Source organism: Candida tropicalis (genome assembly GCF_000006335.3).
Source record: "Candida tropicalis MYA-3404 genomic scaffold supercont3.2, whole genome shotgun sequence".
Lineage (NCBI taxonomy): Eukaryota > Fungi > Ascomycota > Pichiomycetes > Serinales > Debaryomycetaceae > Candida > Candida tropicalis.
Genome location: NW_003020049.1, coordinates 2,048,008 through 2,067,655, shown reverse-complemented (window position 1 = coordinate 2,067,655; position 19,648 = coordinate 2,048,008). Strand labels below are relative to the sequence as shown.

Here is a 19,648-nt window from a genome sequence, read left to right as displayed (position 1 = left end):
CATCTTCAATGGACGAATCTACATTAGCTAATCCCACCACATATCGAATCATCTGGATCGAAAACATATCAAAATCAAGAGTTGCACAACTTGAGGAATGGAAAGAATTAGATGATCCCAATAAGTCATCCGTTGATCGAGTCAAACGTAAGATCATCACTGAAGTGAACCTTGATAAAGATGATGACCAAGAAAATGATAATGATAAATCAACCATTACAAATGATACTTATAAACTAATACTAGAGGATATATCAAACAAAAATGTCATTCAAGGTTATGAAAAAGAACCATTAAGATTTTTACATGTCAGTAAAACTGGAACTCCATTACCTTTAAAATTAGGTGGCAGACTACGCGTTAAGGAAGGAACTCCTGTGTTCAATGGAGTTTTACTTCTTTCAAATAAACATTGTCAATATCAAGGAATTAACTCAGTTGATGCGGACTATGTATCTATACTAAATGATGGGATAATTAAAAAACATATAGATTGGTTACAACTTTAAAGCTTATAAGCTAATTGCTATTCGTCAAGTAAAAAATCCCACAATCCATGTTCTTCTGGGAAGTCATGATATATCAAACAAACCAATACATAATTTTCATAAACTTTATTTAACAATTCAAAAGATTTTGAATTTTTCTTGTAACATCTTGACCACTCGAGCCATAATAAAAAGGACTCTTCATTCCATGCCTTGAATGATTCGTAATCAATTACTGTTGGTTGAAGTACTTCTTTCAGTGGGAAAACGCCCCATGTAACTGCATTCTTTGTTAATTTAATATCATGGCCAGCCGGCACCTTAGCTTCAATTTTGTTGGTTTTATCAGCAGCATAGTAAGTTATTGAATCAGATGCTTCAACCAATGGCTTCAATTTATTCCAATCGTCTTTTGGCATAAATAATTCAACAAATGCCTTTTGATACACCACCCCATTACGTGGACCCCATCCAAAGATATTGTCAGTTGATTTGCAAGCATTGGCAGCTGGTTGAGAAGCCACTGAAAACCATCCCTTTTCATTTAATTGGAATAATTCTTCTTGAATCAATGCTGTTTCTGGAGATAAGGCTTGATCAGCCCATGGAATAACGTCAATTTTACCCGACAAATAATCAATGAAGATCTGTGCTAAGTCTTTTGTGGTTTCTGGAGAACCCCATTTGATTTCAGCTTCAGCAGGAGAATGAATCTTTAAAGTTGGACCATAACCATCAATTTCACCATACGCTGGAGAATTGGAGTCACCAAATCTACCATTAGGGAAATCATCCCAAGTGGCATCTTTCCCAAGAGCACCTTTACCAGTACTGATATCAACAAGAGTTTTCTTATCCTTCAATAATGCCTTTCCAATAAGAGCTTTACTTCCCATCAAACTATTGTCATTTATAGATGATCTTCTACGGGTGACACTAACAGCTTGTCCGGTATTCATATCCTCGTCATCATCAGAATCTGAAGCAATTGCATCATCGTGTTCCATGACAGTAGATGGGCCTTCTAAAATAGGTCTCAAGACATCAGACTTATCCAATATGGAGGCAACAGCTTTTTCTAAATTCAAGGTATAGAAATGATAACCTTTGATATTTGTCTCTTTGTCAATTCTGTCGATTATATTACTTAAGATTTCAACCCCAAGAGCTTTAACAGCATCATCATCGTGACTAACTTTATCAACTTGTTGAGATATTTCTCTAGGGATAGTTGCATGGGATAACTTGGCTGCTCTATTGAAGACTTTGTATGTTGTAATTGGCATTAACCCAGGAATCAAAGGAATATTCTTCAATTCGTCGTGCTCTTGAATCAACTTTTCAAAAGCGATAAACTTATCAACATCATAAAATAATTGAGTCACAATAAAGTCACCACCAGCTTTAACCTTTTCGATCAAGAATGGGATATCTTTCTTTGGATCTTGTCCTGAAATGTCGGCACCATCAACATGTCCCTCAGGGTAAGCTGCCACACCAATACAGAAATAATCACCATATTGTTGTCTGATATATCTCACTAAATCAACTGCCCCATTGAAATCACAATTTGGAGTCCAGTATTCTTCTGCTCTTGGTGGATCACCTCTTAACGCCAATATATTTCTTATGCCATTGGCTTTAGCACGAGCCAATGCTTCATCGATAATTTCCTTGTTGGTATTTGTACATGTCAAGTGCAACACTGTGGTTATACCTACTTCTTTTTGACAAGTAGCTGCTAAATCCAAAGACTTTTCACTAGTGGAACCACCTGCTCCCCAAGTAATTGTGATGAATAATGGATTGAAAGCCAGCATACGATTCAATCTGGCTAGTAAATTTCTAAACCCCGAATCGGTCTTTGGTGGGAAGAATTCAAATGAAACAAATCTTTCATCTGGTTTTAACGATGATATGCGCTCTGATACAGTACTCATGGTTTGTTGTTAGTGGGGGGAGAGAAAAAGGTTGAAACAGATGAGTTTAATTTTTGGTTCATTCATATTTTTCTCTTATTTCGCTCATTTCTTAATTTTTCTCATTTTGCACGTCGATTGCCAATGCCACAATGGTTACAACTTCCGCGCGACAGTTGACTCATGGTCGAGGGTGAACAATCTGTGGCATAGTCGACGTACTTAAGCCGTGTTGGAATGATTATATTGTTGTGGAAACGAAGTACATACGCAAGTAGTATATAATAAAATAAATACTAACTATACAGCACTGTATTCACCTCTATTGCTTCTGCCAGTGAATTTTTCAATGATTTCTTTACTAAAACTTGGCAATCCCTTCAATAATTCGATAAAGTTTTCAACGACTTCTTTTAATGCGCTTTGGAAGTCGATGGCATTTCCTTTGTTGTATTGGAACCAAGCGCCTCCAACAATATAAATACTCAAAAACAAAACCAAAAAGATGAAAATCCAAGTAAACCATCCCCAAGATTCACCTCCATCAGGTTTTGGTTTTTCATTCTTTTTCTTATCTTCATCACTAGTAATACAGGCAGCTTTGTTCTTCATGGAAAGTTTCAAATTAGTACCATCCCATTGTTCCAAAGTAAGTGATTTGTCGGTGGATTCCTTATCACAAATGAAGTTCAATTCGGCATTTACAAGCGCGTCACCCCAATGAGCACCATTGTAGATGACCTTGACACCATTATCGGAGGTTTCGTATTTCTTTTGTAAAGTACCACTAAACGGGATAACTTCGGACACAATGGGTTTTGCGTCCTTTAATTGAATTGTAGTAACACCACAGATATCGGAATCTTGAGGACAATCTTGAATATTATTAACTGGTTCACATATACCAACATTCCAAGTGAGATTTGTAGTCGATGGTGGAGTGTTCTTGAGTGTGGAAAATGAATAGATCCCCTTGATACTTTCAAGGTTATAAGGTTTAAGCTCGTTAGCACTGCAATCAATAGCCGAAACAGCTGTGATAAAAGCTAGTAAAGTAGTGAAGATCATTGAGTTGACGGTTGTTAAGATGATTAGTAGGTTTATCGTTCTCACTTTCTCCGATAAAAGAGAGAAAAAAAAATCAATTGAAATTAAAAAAAAAAAAAAAATTTTCTGACCTCTTTCGAATTTTCCGTGCGTGTGCTGTTGTTGCTATTGTCGCTTGCTGTCTCATTTTTATTAGGGAAATTCCGTGTCACGTTTTATTACATAAACAAATTATTATTAAAAAAAAAAATAAGATTGCGTCTGGTGCCGAGGGTTACAAAATTTTCACAAGTCATAATATCAAATAGACCCCACTATTTGCATCAGCAGAAACACAGAAGAAAAAATTTTATATTAAATAAATCCCCTATATCTCGATTCTTTTGTTTTCTATTCATTTTTTTTTTCAACAAACACAGTATTCTTTATTATTGTTGTTGCTGTTTTTTTTTTTCTTCATTTGTAATCATTAGAGAATAATCCTACTAAAGAACAATCATGGTTAAAGTTACTGTTGCAGGAGCTGCTGGGGGTATTGGTCAACCATTATCCTTGCTTTTGAAATTAAATCCAAATGTCACAGAGTTGGCATTATTTGATATTGTCAATGCCAAAGGTGTAGCTGCTGATTTGTCACATATCAACACTCCAGCCGTAGTTACAGGACATCAACCTAAAGATAAGGAAGATAAAACTGCCATTACTGAAGCATTGACTGGAACTGATTTGGTTATCATTCCAGCTGGGGTTCCAAGAAAACCAGGTATGACTAGAGCAGATTTGTTCAACATCAACGCTTCAATCATTAGAGATTTGGTGGCAAATATCGGTAGAGTTGCTCCAAATGCTGCTATCTTGATTATTTCAAACCCAGTTAATGCTACTGTCCCAATTGCTGCCGAGGTCTTGAAAAAATTAGGTGTTTTCAACCCACTTAAGTTGTTTGGTGTCACTACTTTGGATAGCGTCAGAGCCGAAACATTCTTGGGTGAATTGACCAACACTGACCCAACTAAATTGAAGGGTAAAATTTCTGTTATTGGTGGTCACTCAGGTGATACTATTGTTCCATTGGTTGGATACGATCCAAGTGTCAGACTATTGAGTGACAAGGACTACACTAGCTTTGTCCACAGAGTTCAATTTGGTGGTGATGAAGTTGTTCAAGCTAAAAATGGTGCTGGATCTGCCACTTTATCCATGGCTTATGCTGGTTATAGATTTGCCGAATATGTGATCAGTTCAGTAACTGGCGGTCCTTCTCCAAGTGGAAAAATCCCAGACTCTTCTTACATCTACTTGCCAGGTGTACCAGGAGGTAAAGAATTTTCTGAAAAATACTTGGGTGGTGTTGAATTCTTTTCTGTTCCAGTTGTTTTATCTCAGGGAGAAATTAGATCTTTTATCAATCCATTCGAAGAATTGACTGTCACTCCAGCTGAAAAGAAATTGGTTGAAGTTGCTTTGAAGGGATTGCAAAGTTCAATCAAACAAGGTACTGAATTTGTACATGCATCTAAGTTGTAGGAATGTATAATGAATGAATAATCTACTGGGTTTTGATTTGTTTAATATTAAAGGATCTTTTTTAACAAAATTCTTTTAAAAATCTGGTGATCGTGGTGTTTTACATCGTAGGACGACCTCAGACTTTGAGATCTTCAACGAATTGGGCGTTTGTCCAAGTTGGCCGAGTGGTCTAGAGGTTAGGATAATCCGTTTACACCGGATTGGTCGCGAGTTCGATCCTCGCCTTGGTCACATATTTTTTTGTTTTTTTTAACGGCTCAAACATTTTTTTTTGCTATATTAGTGGGCGTATAAGTAATGATAAATGGTTGAATTGTTGTTAGATACTATGCTATGTTTGATTTTAGAAATTTTTCAAATATGTATTAGAAAGAAGAAAATGATTGTTCACACATTGAAATGCTACCCAACTTTTTGAAAAGAGGAATAATCAAAAAAAAAAAAAATAAACCTGCTACACAAGTTGTTCAAATAAAATCCCAAATCAGTATTGTGGGATGCCTCGAGATGTAACCATTCTGTTTGTCTTTAATTAGTCAGGTTACTTTGTCTGTCTATTGTCTTGTACATAAAGTAGAGGTTGATGAAAAAGTCACATTGGAGAAAAATATTTGCTAACAATTATCATACACTCACAGTGGCAAAAGTTTAGAAGTATTTTAATGTATTCATTGGATTATATTAATATTCATTTGTAACAGCCGACGACTTTATTCTGTAAGAATTCTGATCACCAAGTTAACGTTGTTTCACTCTAATGATTTACTTTATGAACAATTCGATTTTCTCGTGAGATATTTCATCCATGACGAGTACTTCAATGAATAGTACATACTAGTATTAGCTTTATGTAAAGAGGGAATCACTTGGAAGTATAGATGCTCCTAATTTTGTCTCTCTTGTTTAGTAGGTGGTATCGATGTATACTGTTCTAGAGTCAAGCAGTAAACAGTTTGTAACATCTCTTCTATATTCCCAGTGTGGTCATTGTTGGTGTTCAACGAAAACACAACAAAGCCTAGCTAGCTCAATCGGCTTAGAGCGTGAGACTTTTAATCTCAAGGTTGCGGGTTCGAGTCCCGCGTTGGGCTTTTCTTTTTTGTCTTTGTGATTGATGTTTTTCAGTTTATGTTATAGAGTCAATTATTCATTTTTTTTGGAGTTTAGAGATGAGATGAGATGAACTGGGTGTGAAAACTACGAGAAAAATTTTTAGGGTCGTCAATTTAGTCAGAGGACAATGGTAGCGCGTGCTAATCTAGAGCCAAAGCAGAACCACCCATCAAAGAGAAGATACTGATACAAGTGCTACTGTTTTCTTCTGTCTGTGTCTACTATCAACTATGACTACTTTAAATGTAGGCAATAGCATCGACTGAAGTGATGGGTCATTGTCGCAGTGTGTTGGTACAACAACTGAATGTTCTCTCTGTAGCGAATATAATATGCGGTGGTGTCTAATGAGAATAGTGTCATCTAGCTAGATTCCCTGCCACTCAGAGTGACCTTCGTTCTGAAAATGGACAGACATCAATTGGTAGCCTAGCTAGCTCAATCGGCTTAGAGCGTGAGACTTTTAATAGAAATTAAAAGGATATCTCAAGGTTGCGGGTTCGAGTCCCGCGTTGGGCTTCTTTTTTGTTAATTTGATATCTAATACATGTATAAACTTGTGTATTATTTCTTTTTTTTTTTTATTGTGGTTCTGATTCATTGTTTAGTGTTAAATTTTGGAGTATATCGACGAGATGAGCATTTGTGTTGTGTGAGATTTTCTTTTTTTTTTTCTGTGCTGCGATGTGGTAGCGTGAAATAAAAAGAAATGAAATAAAAAAAACTAACTTATGATAAGCCTGGACTGAATGGGATATGTGAGTGAGCGTAAACTAGTCAGGAGATATATAGTTGTTATTCAGATAGATGTACAAAAGATATCACTATTAATGTCGTTTATAGATGTCATAACATAAAGAATAACTGAGAGGGGATAACTTCTACATATAAGATATAAATGACTTGGTTATTTAATAAAGGTATCAATGGCATGGTATTGCTAATAATGCTGTTTTGTCTTGTTTCAAATATGTATTAATTTCGTTCATCATCAGCATCCAGAATAATCTATTGGGCATGCTTTGATCTTTTTTGTAAGGTCATTTTTTAGCCTGAATGGGCAAAAACAAGAAAGCCTGGCTAGCTCAATCGGTAGAGCATTTGACTCTTAGAAACATTAGTCATCAAAAGGTTGCGGGTTCGAGCCCCGCGTTGGGCTTCTTTTTTGCAACTTTCAACGAATATATGTATGAAGTTGATTATTAGTTCTTTTTTTTTAGTTTTTTGTTATAAGTGCATTCTTTTCTGTGTAAATTTTCATGTTGTGAAATGAATTGAATTTTTTTTTGTGTATGCGTGAAGTATTGAGATGCGATATTAAAGAGAGTAGGAAGTGGAGTGAAAATTGATATAGAATCCTGAATTAGATTGACATTGTTGGAAGAGATAGGTTGTGCAATGGAATGGTATTTGAGAGGAATCTAACCTTAGTGAATCATACGACTAATAAGCATTGAGGTTTTGTACTCACCACAATACAGAGTTTGATATCCGTTAAAGTAATGAAAATTCTTTATGGAAGTCTACTCATTTGGTATGCTCCGGTTATCCAAAAACATATAGAGAAATGATTAGACAATCAATTCTTAGTTGACTAGTTGCCTATGGATTCATTGTAATTGTTGGTAACAGAGTGAAACCAAATTAATAAAGCATACTCGAGAAATATAGTACAGCCTCTAAGGAACTGTTGGAAGTGGTACTTAACAGTGGTAGTCATCTGCTGTTATATTGCTAACCATCTTGTTGTCGGATGTGATGGTGTGACGGTGTGTCGATGAAGTGGAAGATGATTCTTTCCTTCAACCGGCCAAGTGTTATTTTGTACAGGTTTTAACAACACAACAACAAGCCTGGCTAGCTCAATCGGTAGAGCATTTGACTCTTAGATATACTAGTCATCAAAAGGTTGCGGGTTCGAGCCCCGCGTTGGGCTTACTTTTTTGCACTTGCTTTGAATATGTTTGTAATTGCTGTGTTCTGCGCGGTGATGAATCAGGCATTTGTGAGTTTCATTTTTTTTCATCACTCATTCAATGTGAACATGTTGTTCACGCCCAAGGCATATAATTCGTTTCACTATATGAAGTAGTGGTAAAGGTGACTCGATTTATGGGTTCTTATTAGGATAGTATCTTTTAAAGATCAGGTAGTTCCAACAAACTCAATCAATGATTTGTAAAACTGTGATGGATATTTTGGTTGCAAATACCAACAAAGTTTATATGAAATAATAAAAACTAACTAAAAATTTCTGTTACAATTCATTATTAATCATTAATGAAACTAACATGCGATACCAAGTGTACAGTCATCATATTAGACATCATGTATAGAATTTACCACACTTGAACAAACTTACTAGTATCACCAGAACTCCAAAAAAAACAACGGTTTTCACTATTTATCTACGCTGGCACGACTCTAAAGGTTATCATATAGACCCTACAACATGAATAGACCAATCAGGACATTAATGAAGAGTATTTCTTCCTTTTATAGTAAACACATCCCAGTTATCTAGTCCGTTTCCCCTTCCATAACATACGCAGCTTTAGCTCATCTGAGAGAGCGTCAGACTGAAGATTCTTTAGTAATCTGGAGGTACTGTGTTCGAGCCACAGAAGCTGCATTTATTTTTTTCCACCACCCGACAAACACAGAAGCAACGGCAATGAATTGATATGCAATTATTAATCACTTTCATTTTCTTTTTTTTTTTTTAGAATGTTATTTTATTACGATCACTCATATATATTGATGGAATAATAATAATAATAATAATAATAAAAAAACATTATATCTATACTTCAATTCTATTAGTCAACAGTACCAATCCTTTTTCTCGGTTGGCCCAAGTCACCCAGTTCGGAGTGTAATGTAATAATTCATCATAAGCTGGGATAGTTATATCTGACCAAAAACATTCAACATGGATTGGCAATGCAGCAACATCGTCATCAATATCTGGTAACCAATAAAAGCCAAAATTGAATTTCTTATTCCAACCTAATTTGTTGAGTTGTGCAACATCAATTCCAGACACATCCTTGTAATACAAATTACCCTTGGAGTCTTCTGAAAAGCCATCTGGAATAGCCTTGAAATTTTTAGCAGTGATTTCACCAGAATACACAACAATAGCTTTGACTTTCTTAAATTCTAAACTACACTCTCTACTTTCTGGGGCATTGATTTGAATAGCTCCAAAATTGATGTAAGCTTGTTGTGCTGTGGAGTTAATAGATTTAACACTGAGTGAAGGGATAGTTGAGTTTCCAGGTAAATATGCCTTGTATGAACAGTCTTCATTACCATCTGGTAAACTGTCACACTTGATCCCGACACCAGACTCTTTCACTGAAGGCATATCACCTAATATATTTGAAATACCAACTCCAGTTCTACCATAGACGTGGGCAACACCATCTCTTTCAATAAATCTCAACTTCAATGGATTATCTTGATTGAATGGATCAACAGATGAGATTAACGTGACACCAACAAGGGCAAAAGCAATCAATCCCAACACCATAAATCTATTTAATTTGTAAACGAATGGTAAAATTGGCAAGATCCAAAACTGAGAGAATAATTGAATAATCAAGTAGATAAAGTTTTCAGCAACTAAAGACTCTTGAATAGATTTATTAATACCGTCAATGACCAACCATCCTGAGTTGTAAATAACTAATGATGAAATTGGCACAATAAGCAAGAATTGTAATGACCAATCGTATCCAAAATGTTGCATTAAATGCTTAACAGTCATTTCATGTTGATGATTTTCTTCTTCGGATTGATCTTCATCGTCTTCTTCTTCAACATCATCTTCATCATCTGAACCGTCAACATATCTTTCCATACGTCCATTCAATAAAGGTTCTTCATCACCAGTTGGTTCTTTGACACTTCTAGTAAATGTCCATCCGATCAAGCCAAACAAAGACGCAGTAGCTTCAAGTAAAAACAAAATAGTAAAAGCAAATTCACCAGTGTGATCATCACCAATTGCATTTTGACTTAATCCTCTTGTAACAAAAATTAATGCAATCCAATATATGAATGAAATTTGTATAATTGAAACCAATTTTTGATCACCTGAAGGGCTGACAAAATTAATGCCATTCAACAAAATATAATAAGTTAACAATAAAATAGAAGTGGTAGTAGTAACCAATAACATTGGACGAGAAGCCGGCAAGAATTCATTCACCAATCTAAATCCCTGGTTCACAACTACCGCACCCACAAGACTGGTTATCACAATTGCCAATGGAAGACTAAATAAATTGGCAGTTCCAATATTCCATTTCTTGTATCTAACAGTAATAAACAACAATGGGCCACTGAGTACTGGGAACAATACAATAAGGACCATGTTAATGGTGTTGAGAGTAGTGACCGAGGTTGAGAAAAAGTAATTGAGAACACTCAAGTAAATAGCAGGCTCATCTTTTCCAGTGTCGTTGTCTATTATCAGGTTTGAAATGAAATTAGTAAAATCAATTGAATTGGATAACATGTGCCACAAAGATCTAATGTTGATATTCTTAATGTTATCTTCACCAGTGTGGTAAATATCTCTTGGTTTATAAAAGGCCAAGTCCAACCCACGAAGTCCTGCCTCCTTATAGACCTTATAATCAGTTTCACTATGAATCAAACGGTTATTGAAACCTTGTTGGAAAATTGATGTGGCGTATGGGTAGCGTACCTTATCAAAATGTTTAACAATTCCATAATCAGTACCTCTGAATAAGATGGCCTTGCCTCCAGCACCAGTACCTTCTAAATTCAAGAAATATTGAATTTGTTTAAACCATGGATGTGTGACAAAAGCTTGGGCCCCGTATAACCCAAATTCTTCATCATTATTAAAATTGAAAATCACAGTACGTTTTGGTTGTTTATTATTAGCAAGATATGAAAGAACCCCAAGTAAACTGGCAATTCCCATACCATCGTCAGTGACACCATAACTGGAAGGAACCGAATCATAATGCGCTGAAAGGAGAAATGCCGGAAGTGAACTGTCAGTACCATTAACACGGACTAATAAGTTGTTGCCTTCATAATAGGACACAACTTTCTTGGATGAATTGTACAAAATTTTTTCATCTCCATTATCGAATTCAATAAAAGGTTTCCCCTTGATTGTTTGACTGATTCTAGATTCTAAATAGTCATGTACTTTATCATTGGCATGAGAACCATAAGAATGTGGATAACGAGCAATATTCTGTAAATCCAACCATGATGAATCCAACAATTGCTTTTCAAATTTAGTTTCTGGTAGATCAATTGTAAAATCAAGACTATTATCATATGAAGAAAAGGCGACTGTAAAGAAAATAGTTAACAATACAAATAAGGTTAATGACGTCTTGCGGTATCCAAATGTTGCTCTAATAGCACGAATAAAAATATTTGGTTGTTTCTCCTTGGTTGAAACAATTGAGGTAGTGCCCGTTGGCTGACTAACTGGTACTTGTTCACGAGTACCTTCTTCTTCTTCTCCCAGTGTCATATTGTAGTACTAATGATGAACTTATAGTAACTTATCGTCAGTTTCAGTTCTTGTTTTTTTTGTCTGTTTCAAAGAAGCCATGGTCATTTTATCTCACCTTTTTTTTTCCCCTTCTGTCTGCTGGTGCTGGTTGTGAATCTCGAGATTAATTACTTTTTATCGCGCTGCAACTTTAGTACGGTGCGGCACGGTAGATGGAGAGGAAGGATGATTGGTTGTAACTATGCTTTAGTTAGTCAACAAGATCTCATATCTTAAGAGATGCAAATAATAATAATAATAATAAAAATAATACTACCAATAAAGACGTATGCATGAACGGTATCTAAGATACCGTTAAGGAACAACATAGATTGTATCACATTCTGGCTGACTACTATTATTTCTCTCATTCCTGTTTGGTTTGCCCTCATTGGGGAATTTTAATTTTAAATTCTCCACTGTGACTCGCGCATTTCTCTGTTGCTCCACGAAAAGGCAAAATTTTCAATCAATATCGAAGATCTCTTTCTGCTGACAGGCGTTTCTTAAAGTATATATAAAAGGATAATCACCTTCTGTGAATCAATTTAAGAGAAATTAGGGACTCGTCTACGTAAAGGAACTTACTATTTTATAAATACTGATCAATCATAATGTCAAACTTTGCACCATTGAAAAACGATTTAATTCTTAGGGCCGCCAAGGGGGAAAAAGTAGAAAGACCTCCAATTTGGATCATGAGACAAGCAGGACGTTATTTACCAGAATATCATGAAGTCAAAGGAGATAGAGATTTTTTCCAATGTTGTCAAGATGCAGAAATTGCCTCAGCAATTACCATCCAACCTGTTGACCATTTTGATGGATTAATTGATGCTGCTATTATTTTCAGTGATATCTTAGTCATCCCACAAGCAATGGGTTTTGATATAAAAATGGTAGATGGTAAAGGACCAGTTTTCTCCGATCCATTAAGAAAACCAGAAGATTTAGATAGAATCGATTTAAACCCAGACGTTAAAACTAAATTAGCATGGGCTTATAAAGCAATTACTTTAACTAGAACAAAATTAAATGGTAGAGTTCCACTTTTAGGATTTGTTGGTGCTCCATGGACTTTATTGGTTTATATGACTGAAGGACAAGGTTCAAAAATGTTTAGATTTGCTAAAGAATGGATTTTCAAATATCCTGAAGCTGCTCATAAACTTTTACAAGCTACTTCTGATGCATGTGTTGAATTTTTAGCTCAACAAGTTGTTGCTGGTGCTCAAATGGTCCAAATTTTCGAATCCTGGGCTGGCGAATTAGGTCCTGATGAATTTAATGAATTTGCATTACCTTATTTAAGACAAATTTCTGCTAAATTACCACCTAGATTGAAAGAATTGGGTATTGAAGAAAAAATCCCAATGACTGTTTTTGCCAAAGGTGCTTGGTACGCTTTAGATGATTTGTGTGACTCTGGATATGACTGTGTTTCTCTTGATTGGTTATACAAACCTGAAGACGCCGTTAAAGTTGTCAATGGTAGAAGAATTACTTTACAAGGTAACTTGGATCCTGGTGTTATGTATGGTTCAGATGAAGCTATTGCTAAAAAAGTTGAAAAAATGTTGAAAGGATTTGGTAAACAAAACTATATTATTAACTTCGGACATGGTACTCATCCATTCATGGACCCAAAGAAGATTGAATATTTCTTACAACAATGTCATAAAGTAGGTGAGTCATTATAGAGATCTAGAATCTGGTAAATATAAACAATAATAAACAAAAACTATGACACATAGATTGTTCCGCGTATAAAGATGAAATACTCTCGCATATTTTCGCCATCTTTTTATTTTTTTTTTTCATTGAATTTACTTGTTCATTTTGACCAACAGCGGATCATGAATCAAGACGACTTATACGTATACAACCTTCAAGAGAAAGTAACCAAGGAATTTGAATTATTATACTTTGATTCTAAAACCCTAGAAACCATCGAAGTAGACGATTCAATTACAACAGAAAGTTCTAAGAAGACATCGACCTCCAATGTTCATGATATAGATTACTATAAATCTGATTTATACAGATACAATTTAAAAAGACAACTTAGAGATTTGCCTCCTGTTTCTGAAGAAGAATTTGACAAATTACTCGAAGAAGAATCCATTGAAAGTTTATCAGGATCAGACGACGATGAAGATGAAGATGAGAGTGATAAGGAAGAAGATAAACTTCAAAGTTTGATGCAAAAATTAGACATTAATACCAATGCTAACGGAGAAGAAGAAGAAGAAGAATCAACTGTGAGTTATCTTAATACAAAATCACCATTCATATTATTCAAATCACCATTAGTACCATCAGATAAAGCAATTGGTGTATATAAGGCTGTATTTTCACCAACTCAATTAAATGATCCTATTAAATCACTTGAAAGTTTCCCAAAAACTGGTAAATCAGCATTATTTATGATTGGAGGTGGTCATTTTGCAGGAGCTATTGTATCTCATATGAAGAAGAACACCAGAGGAAATGCACCTAGTTCCAAAGAATCTCTTCAAGAACAAGCCGTTGATGTTGTCGTATCAAAAACATTCCATAGATATACAACTAGAAGAAAACAAGGTGGATCACAAAGTGCCAGTGATAATGCTCGAGGTAAAGCAAATTCAGCTGGGTCAAGTATTAGAAGATATAATGAACAAGCTTTGATACAAGAAGTTAGAGAATTATTACAAGAATGGAAACATCATCTTGATGAATGTACTTCAATTTATATTCGTGCGAATGGTGCATCAAATAGAAAAATTTTAGTTGGTTATGAAGGAGCAGTTATTGAAAATAAAGATGAAAGATTAAGAAGTTTCCCATTTACTACTAAGCGTGCAACTACTCATGAATTGAAACGTGCTTGGGTCGAATTAATGCATCTACATGTTGTTGATATGCCAAAAGTAATTAAGAAGAAACAAAAAGAATTTACTCCAGAAAGATCAGCTACTCCAAAAATTGTTAAATCTCCAGAAGAAATCAAACATGAACAAGTAAGTAACGAATTAATTGGTTTATTAAAACGACAAAAGGCACCAAAGTTAATAAGCTTTATCAAACAGAATAAGATCAACGTTGATACTTTTAAATTGGACAATGCTCATACCCCTACATTGTTACATTATGCAGCAGCAAATGGTCTTGGTCATATGGTTCAAGTATTATTGGTCAACCTTAAAGCATCTCCATTAGTTCTTAACAGTGTCAATAGAACTCCTGCTGAAATCTCAGATGCTGAATCTAGAAAAGTTTTCCAGATAGTTCGTCACAAATTAGGTGAAGATTATTGTGATTGGGATCTTGCAAAAGTAGGTAAACCAAAATCTAAAAAAGAAATTGATGAAGCTGAAAAATCTAAAAATGAACAAATTAAATTACAAAAACAGAAATTAATTCAAGATGAATTAGCTAAAAAAACTAAATTAGAATTGAAAAAACCTAAATTCTCATCTACTGGAGTTTTAGCAAATCATAAAGTTGATGATTTGAGTGGATTAAGTGAACAACAAAAAATGAGATTGATGAGAGAACAAAGAGCTAGAGCAGCAGAAGCAAGAATGAAAATGATGCAAAAACAATAGATTATTCTGTATTTGGTTGATCTTGATTACTTATTCTCAGCATAATAAAAGTAATGGGTAATTTTTTATCACGAAAACTAGGATTATTAGCAAGACGATCTAGAACGGTATCAAAAGTCAAGTTTTTGTTTACATTAGGATTATAATGTTGATAATCACTTAATGCCGATTTAACTGCTGATTTCTTCAAGATATCACCATTATCAACCATTTTCTTTTGAAGCTCCAATGCAGACACCCAAGACTGAGTAGCAAATGGTGGTTCCTCTTGTTCATTACCTGATTTTTCTTGAGATTGGGATAATTGTTCATTTAGTGTTGATCCATCACCATCACATGAACATTCTAATAAATCATGTGTATTTGAAATAGTGTTTGTATCAACCTCAAATATATTTTTTAGATCACTTTCATCAAATATATCCGATTTACTTGATGAATCATTATCTAAAAATTTTGAACTTAACCTGTTTTTAACTAATTGACGTTGGAATATTTTTTCATCAATACATCCGGTGGTGAAAATTCTATAAATAAAACAAGGTTTCGTTTGACCATCTCTATGGATTCTTGACATGGATTGTAAGTCAGTTGCTGGATTCCAATCGTTGTCAAATAAAATCAATCTTGATGCACCTACTAGATTTATTCCCATACCACCTGATTTTGATGACAATAAAAATACATGAATATTTGGGTTGCTGTTGAACTGCTTCACGATTTTACTTCTGATATTTGTAGCAGTAGAGCCATCCAATCTAGAAAATGTTAAATTGATCTTTGACAACACCTTCTCCAAAAGATCCAAAGTTTGGGTATAATTTGAAATTAAAACAATTTTTTCCTTTTGTGCAACAATTTCTAATAATAAAGGTATCAAAACGTTAATTTTGCCGGATGATAAAGTTAGATGAAACTTTTCTTCAACAATCCTTTTGAAAAATGCGTCATCTATCAACAAAGAAGGCGAGTTGCAAATTTTCTTGAACAAATTAATTAAAGTAAATGAATCTGAACCACTATTGATCTGATTGAACTTCTTCAAATTAGTGATATATTTGAATAACTTGACTTGCAAATCACTGGGAGGAACAAATAATAGGATATCAGTTTTGGTAGTTAAATATTTTGACAATATAGATTGCGTTCTTCGTAATATAAACTGCAGGGTTAATCCAATCAACTGTTGTGAGATTTCTTCCCCTCTTCGTTTCACTTCTGGATCAAAACAATTTACATCTCGAGCTCGAGATATCGGATTCACGTAATTCCTTTGAAAAGTCTTTAATTCAGGGAGAACTCCCGGGTTAAGAAATGATATCAAGGTATGAAACTCAATCAATTCATTTTGAATAGGAGTACCAGTTAACACAATCTTTTTTGGGATATTCAATTTAATTAAATGGTTTAAGACTTTATTGGCACTATTCTTCAACCGATGACCTTCATCACAAACCAACAAATCAAACTTTATAGTGGATAATTCCTCATAATGAATAGTTATTTTTTCATAATTGACAACCAAAACCTGATACACATTCAATTTTCCGAAATTTAAAATGTCTCTCTTTTCATCTGACATGGCATTGTTTAATGTGAGGACATTTAGTTTGTTTGCACCTAACCATTTCTTGAACTCTTGTCTCCAGTTTGAAATAAGAGTTGCAGGACATACAACTAAAACTTTATTGATAACAGGTTTCTTCTGTTCAGGAAATGGGTTTTGTTTAAGTAAAGTCCAAATAGTAGTAATTGTCATTAGAGTTTTCCCTAACCCCATTTCATCAGCTAACAAGCATCCATGTCCCTGGAAATCACGATATCCCATAAGACATTCATACATAAACGTCACTCCTTCAATTTGATGGTGTCGCAATTTTGTTGCCAAAAGTGGGTCTATATTTACCTTGACAAAATTTGACGTACCAGGAGGTGGTGGTAATGAAATTGCACTAGGATTATCATCATACATTGCTTTTCTGGAAGTAGGTCTTTCAACATAAGTAGGAGGTGCAACTTTTTTGAACTGATTGGTTGCATTCTCAGTAGTAGTCGGTACTGGAGACACGCGTTTTAAAACTGGCTTTCGAGGCGCTTCTTCCTGTGATTCTTGAGACCCAGATACTTTTTCATCTAATTCAATTTCAAAAGTTCCTAAACTTATCACTTCTTCGAAATTTGGCAGAACATTGAATGATCTTTTTCCTAGGGATTTATTGTCTGAGTTCTTTGCAAATATCTCACATCCACCATTTTCAAGGTGATGAATAGTAGCATGGCCATCTCCATCCCAAGTTTTATTCTTTTTTGTAGTTTTCTTTCTCCATTGAATGATATATTTTTCTATATTGGATCCATTGGGTGTTGATGGTCTGGATTTCTTTATAGGAGGATTTGTGGTTGCAGCATTTGATCCAACAGTTGGTCGAGAATATGATCTTTTAATAGTTGGTTTATTCACTGATAATACTGGTCTGACTACTGATTGGCCAGTATTTTTCATCAACCTCGGCGCTTTAAATGGTGCATTAGGTCGATTATTCATAATCACTAGAAAAGACGCGTCGGTTGATGTTTGTTTTGGTTGGTTGGTTAGTTGGTCTGATTTTTTTTTTTTTTTAATTTTTCGTCTGGCCAGATCCAGTTCATACCGCAATGTGTTTTAACGTGTTCAATGAATTTCATAACCGTAACTGGTAGTGAAATCATCCCTGAGAATTTAATAAATCATATATTACGTAAAATAGAATTAACACCCAATAGTAACCTTGAAGTACTCTGTAACTAACTCATAACTATAAAATCAAACACAAGCGAATTGATACAAAATACGAATTATCACCAATAACACACCTCAACCACTTTTCTCATTTAATCAACTGTTTTCTCACCCCAGAATGGGGGGGGCATTATGCAAAAGTTTACTCACGCCTTATAAACCGTAATCAGAATAGCCACTCACTGTACCTAAATCAGCACCAAATAAGTAATAGTAAGCTCGTGAAAGTGTAAACATGATACTTGATGGTAAATACGCGTAAATACCATACACAGCTAATGACATAAGACCGAAAAGAAACCCATGAAGTAAAAATGTTTCTGTTGGCGTGAGCATGGTAAATGGGAAATGAAAGTAGTATAAATCATATAAGGATTGTTTGTATGGTTTCACACTTGATTGATGTTGTTTTACCTTTTGGCTCATGATGATAATTATGGATATAAGATAAAATGGTTTGTAGAATGAATAACAAAAAAAAAAAAAAATATAATAAAATTAAAAGGAACCACGAAAAAAAATTGGAAAATTTATCTAACGAATGGTAAACAGGGGGGAGGATAGTTATAATTTGCTTTTAATAACTTAAACTAACTTTACTGTTGTCAAATGGAAAGGGTTTGATGTAGTAGATTTTATTGTTTTTTAATCCGTATACTTTAAACGACGATGATAACGAAAAATAAAATCAAAAAAAAAAACCCAAAAAAATTTTCTTTACTTTTTCATTCTCAGGAAAAGAAACAAACAAACAAAAAAAATAAATCGTGTGGCTATACGCGGCTCATGATGTACTGCCTAAAATGAAATATGGTCGTGTAAACGAGACCACTTGTGCTTTTTTCTCTGACTGACTGATTGACTGGACAGAAAAAGAACGAAAGAAAAAAAAAAAATTAGAGAACAACGACTTAAAGGGCAAAACCTCTTTGTTAGCAAACATCCGATCCAACAATGCCAAAGAATACATTATATGTTACAGGATTTAGCAGAGAATCAAAAGCTGCTGATTTAGCTCCAGATTTTGAAAAGTATGTATCCCACTAATTATTGAAGTTTTTGATGTTCATTGTTTTATGTTTTATGGTTGGGGAAAACTAAACTCTATTACCAAAATAATATCTCTAATTAACAAACGGTTCTAGGGTATATAATCCATATCCCATTCAGAATACATCCTGAGTTATTATTATTATTATTTTGTCCTTTCTTATTATTTCCATTCAACTCATTTTCATTGTCCTCCTTGTTCCTAGTCTATGCATCATGTCAGCATTTTCAACAGTTTCATGAACATTCCATTTTCATATCCCTTATTTTCCTTCCATTCCTAAATCTAGGATTTATTTCATTTGTTTATTTCTATTTCTCCTTTATTTCATTACATTTCATTATCCTTTTCCTATATCCAGCAATTCAATTTCCATATTTCTTTCTTTCTTTCTTTTCAATTCTTCCTTTTATTTTCATGTAATTCTAATATTATTTCCCCCTAAATTATCCTTCAAGACAATCAACAACAATTTCAACTTAGTTTTCAAATCCATTAATAGTTCATTTCCCTCAACTAACACAATTTCCTATCAAGATACGGTGAATTAGTCAGATTAGACATTCCTCCTCCAAGATCT

General features: G+C 34.4%; 8 protein-coding genes and 6 non-coding genes across 14 annotated transcripts; 10 read left to right on the top strand and 4 right to left on the bottom strand. All coding sequences in view use genetic code 12, as the record gives it.

Moving 5' to 3' along the window:
• Positions 1 to 8: 8 nt before the first annotated feature.
• On the top strand, positions 9 to 509 carry NCE4 (Nce4p; the record flags this gene model as incomplete). The annotated part of the gene is made up of 1 exon (XM_002547674.1): positions 9 to 509. One exon carries the CDS (start codon positions 9 to 11, stop codon positions 507 to 509), a length of 501 nt encoding a protein of 166 aa, XP_002547720.1.
• A 17-nt stretch (positions 510 to 526) lies between these two features.
• Positions 527 to 2,428, bottom strand: CTRG_02026 (methylenetetrahydrofolate reductase (NAD(P)H); the record flags this gene model as incomplete). Its single annotated transcript, XM_002547673.1, has 1 exon — positions 527 to 2,428. The coding sequence occupies one exon, from the start codon at positions 2,426 to 2,428 to the stop codon at positions 527 to 529; it is 1,902 nt and encodes a 633-aa protein (XP_002547719.1).
• A 279-nt stretch (positions 2,429 to 2,707) lies between these two features.
• On the bottom strand, positions 2,708 to 3,475 carry CTRG_02025 (uncharacterized protein; the record flags this gene model as incomplete). The annotated part of the gene is made up of 1 exon (XM_002547672.1): positions 2,708 to 3,475. One exon carries the CDS (start codon positions 3,473 to 3,475, stop codon positions 2,708 to 2,710), a length of 768 nt encoding a protein of 255 aa, XP_002547718.1.
• Positions 3,476 to 3,952: 477 nt separating this feature from the next.
• MDH1-3 (malate dehydrogenase) lies at positions 3,953 to 4,981 on the top strand (the record flags this gene model as incomplete). The annotated part of the gene is made up of 1 exon (XM_002547671.1): positions 3,953 to 4,981. The coding sequence occupies one exon, from the start codon at positions 3,953 to 3,955 to the stop codon at positions 4,979 to 4,981; it is 1,029 nt and encodes a 342-aa protein (XP_002547717.1).
• Positions 4,982 to 5,142: 161 nt separating this feature from the next.
• On the top strand, positions 5,143 to 5,215 carry CTRG_06277. Its single transcript has one exon. It is a non-coding gene; the product is annotated as a tRNA-Val (tRNA).
• A 785-nt stretch (positions 5,216 to 6,000) lies between these two features.
• CTRG_06278 lies at positions 6,001 to 6,075 on the top strand. The gene has a single exon. It is a non-coding gene; the product is annotated as a tRNA-Lys (tRNA).
• A 449-nt stretch (positions 6,076 to 6,524) lies between these two features.
• On the top strand, positions 6,525 to 6,616 carry CTRG_06279. The gene has a single exon. It is a non-coding gene; the product is annotated as a tRNA-Lys (tRNA).
• Positions 6,617 to 7,171: 555 nt separating this feature from the next.
• CTRG_06280 lies at positions 7,172 to 7,256 on the top strand. The gene has a single exon. It is a non-coding gene; the product is annotated as a tRNA-Lys (tRNA).
• A 692-nt stretch (positions 7,257 to 7,948) lies between these two features.
• On the top strand, positions 7,949 to 8,033 carry CTRG_06281. The gene has a single exon. It is a non-coding gene; the product is annotated as a tRNA-Lys (tRNA).
• Positions 8,034 to 8,645: 612 nt separating this feature from the next.
• On the top strand, positions 8,646 to 8,729 carry CTRG_06282. Its single transcript has one exon. It is a non-coding gene; the product is annotated as a tRNA-Phe (tRNA).
• A 171-nt stretch (positions 8,730 to 8,900) lies between these two features.
• Positions 8,901 to 11,627, bottom strand: CTRG_02023 (M28 family metallopeptidase; the record flags this gene model as incomplete). Its single annotated transcript, XM_002547670.1, has 1 exon — positions 8,901 to 11,627. One exon carries the CDS (start codon positions 11,625 to 11,627, stop codon positions 8,901 to 8,903), a length of 2,727 nt encoding a protein of 908 aa, XP_002547716.1.
• Positions 11,628 to 12,262: 635 nt separating this feature from the next.
• On the top strand, positions 12,263 to 13,348 carry CTRG_02022 (uroporphyrinogen decarboxylase; the record flags this gene model as incomplete). The annotated part of the gene is made up of 1 exon (XM_002547669.1): positions 12,263 to 13,348. The coding sequence occupies one exon, from the start codon at positions 12,263 to 12,265 to the stop codon at positions 13,346 to 13,348; it is 1,086 nt and encodes a 361-aa protein (XP_002547715.1).
• A 72-nt stretch (positions 13,349 to 13,420) lies between these two features.
• CTRG_02021 (uncharacterized protein) lies at positions 13,421 to 15,238 on the top strand (the record flags this gene model as incomplete). Its single annotated transcript, XM_002547668.1, has 1 exon — positions 13,421 to 15,238. One exon carries the CDS (start codon positions 13,421 to 13,423, stop codon positions 15,236 to 15,238), a length of 1,818 nt encoding a protein of 605 aa, XP_002547714.1.
• A 1-nt stretch (position 15,239) lies between these two features.
• Positions 15,240 to 17,783, bottom strand: RDH54 (DNA-dependent ATPase; the record flags this gene model as incomplete). Its single annotated transcript, XM_002547667.1, has 1 exon — positions 15,240 to 17,783. The coding sequence occupies one exon, from the start codon at positions 17,781 to 17,783 to the stop codon at positions 15,240 to 15,242; it is 2,544 nt and encodes an 847-aa protein (XP_002547713.1).
• Between the last annotated feature and the right edge of the window lie 1,865 nt (positions 17,784 to 19,648).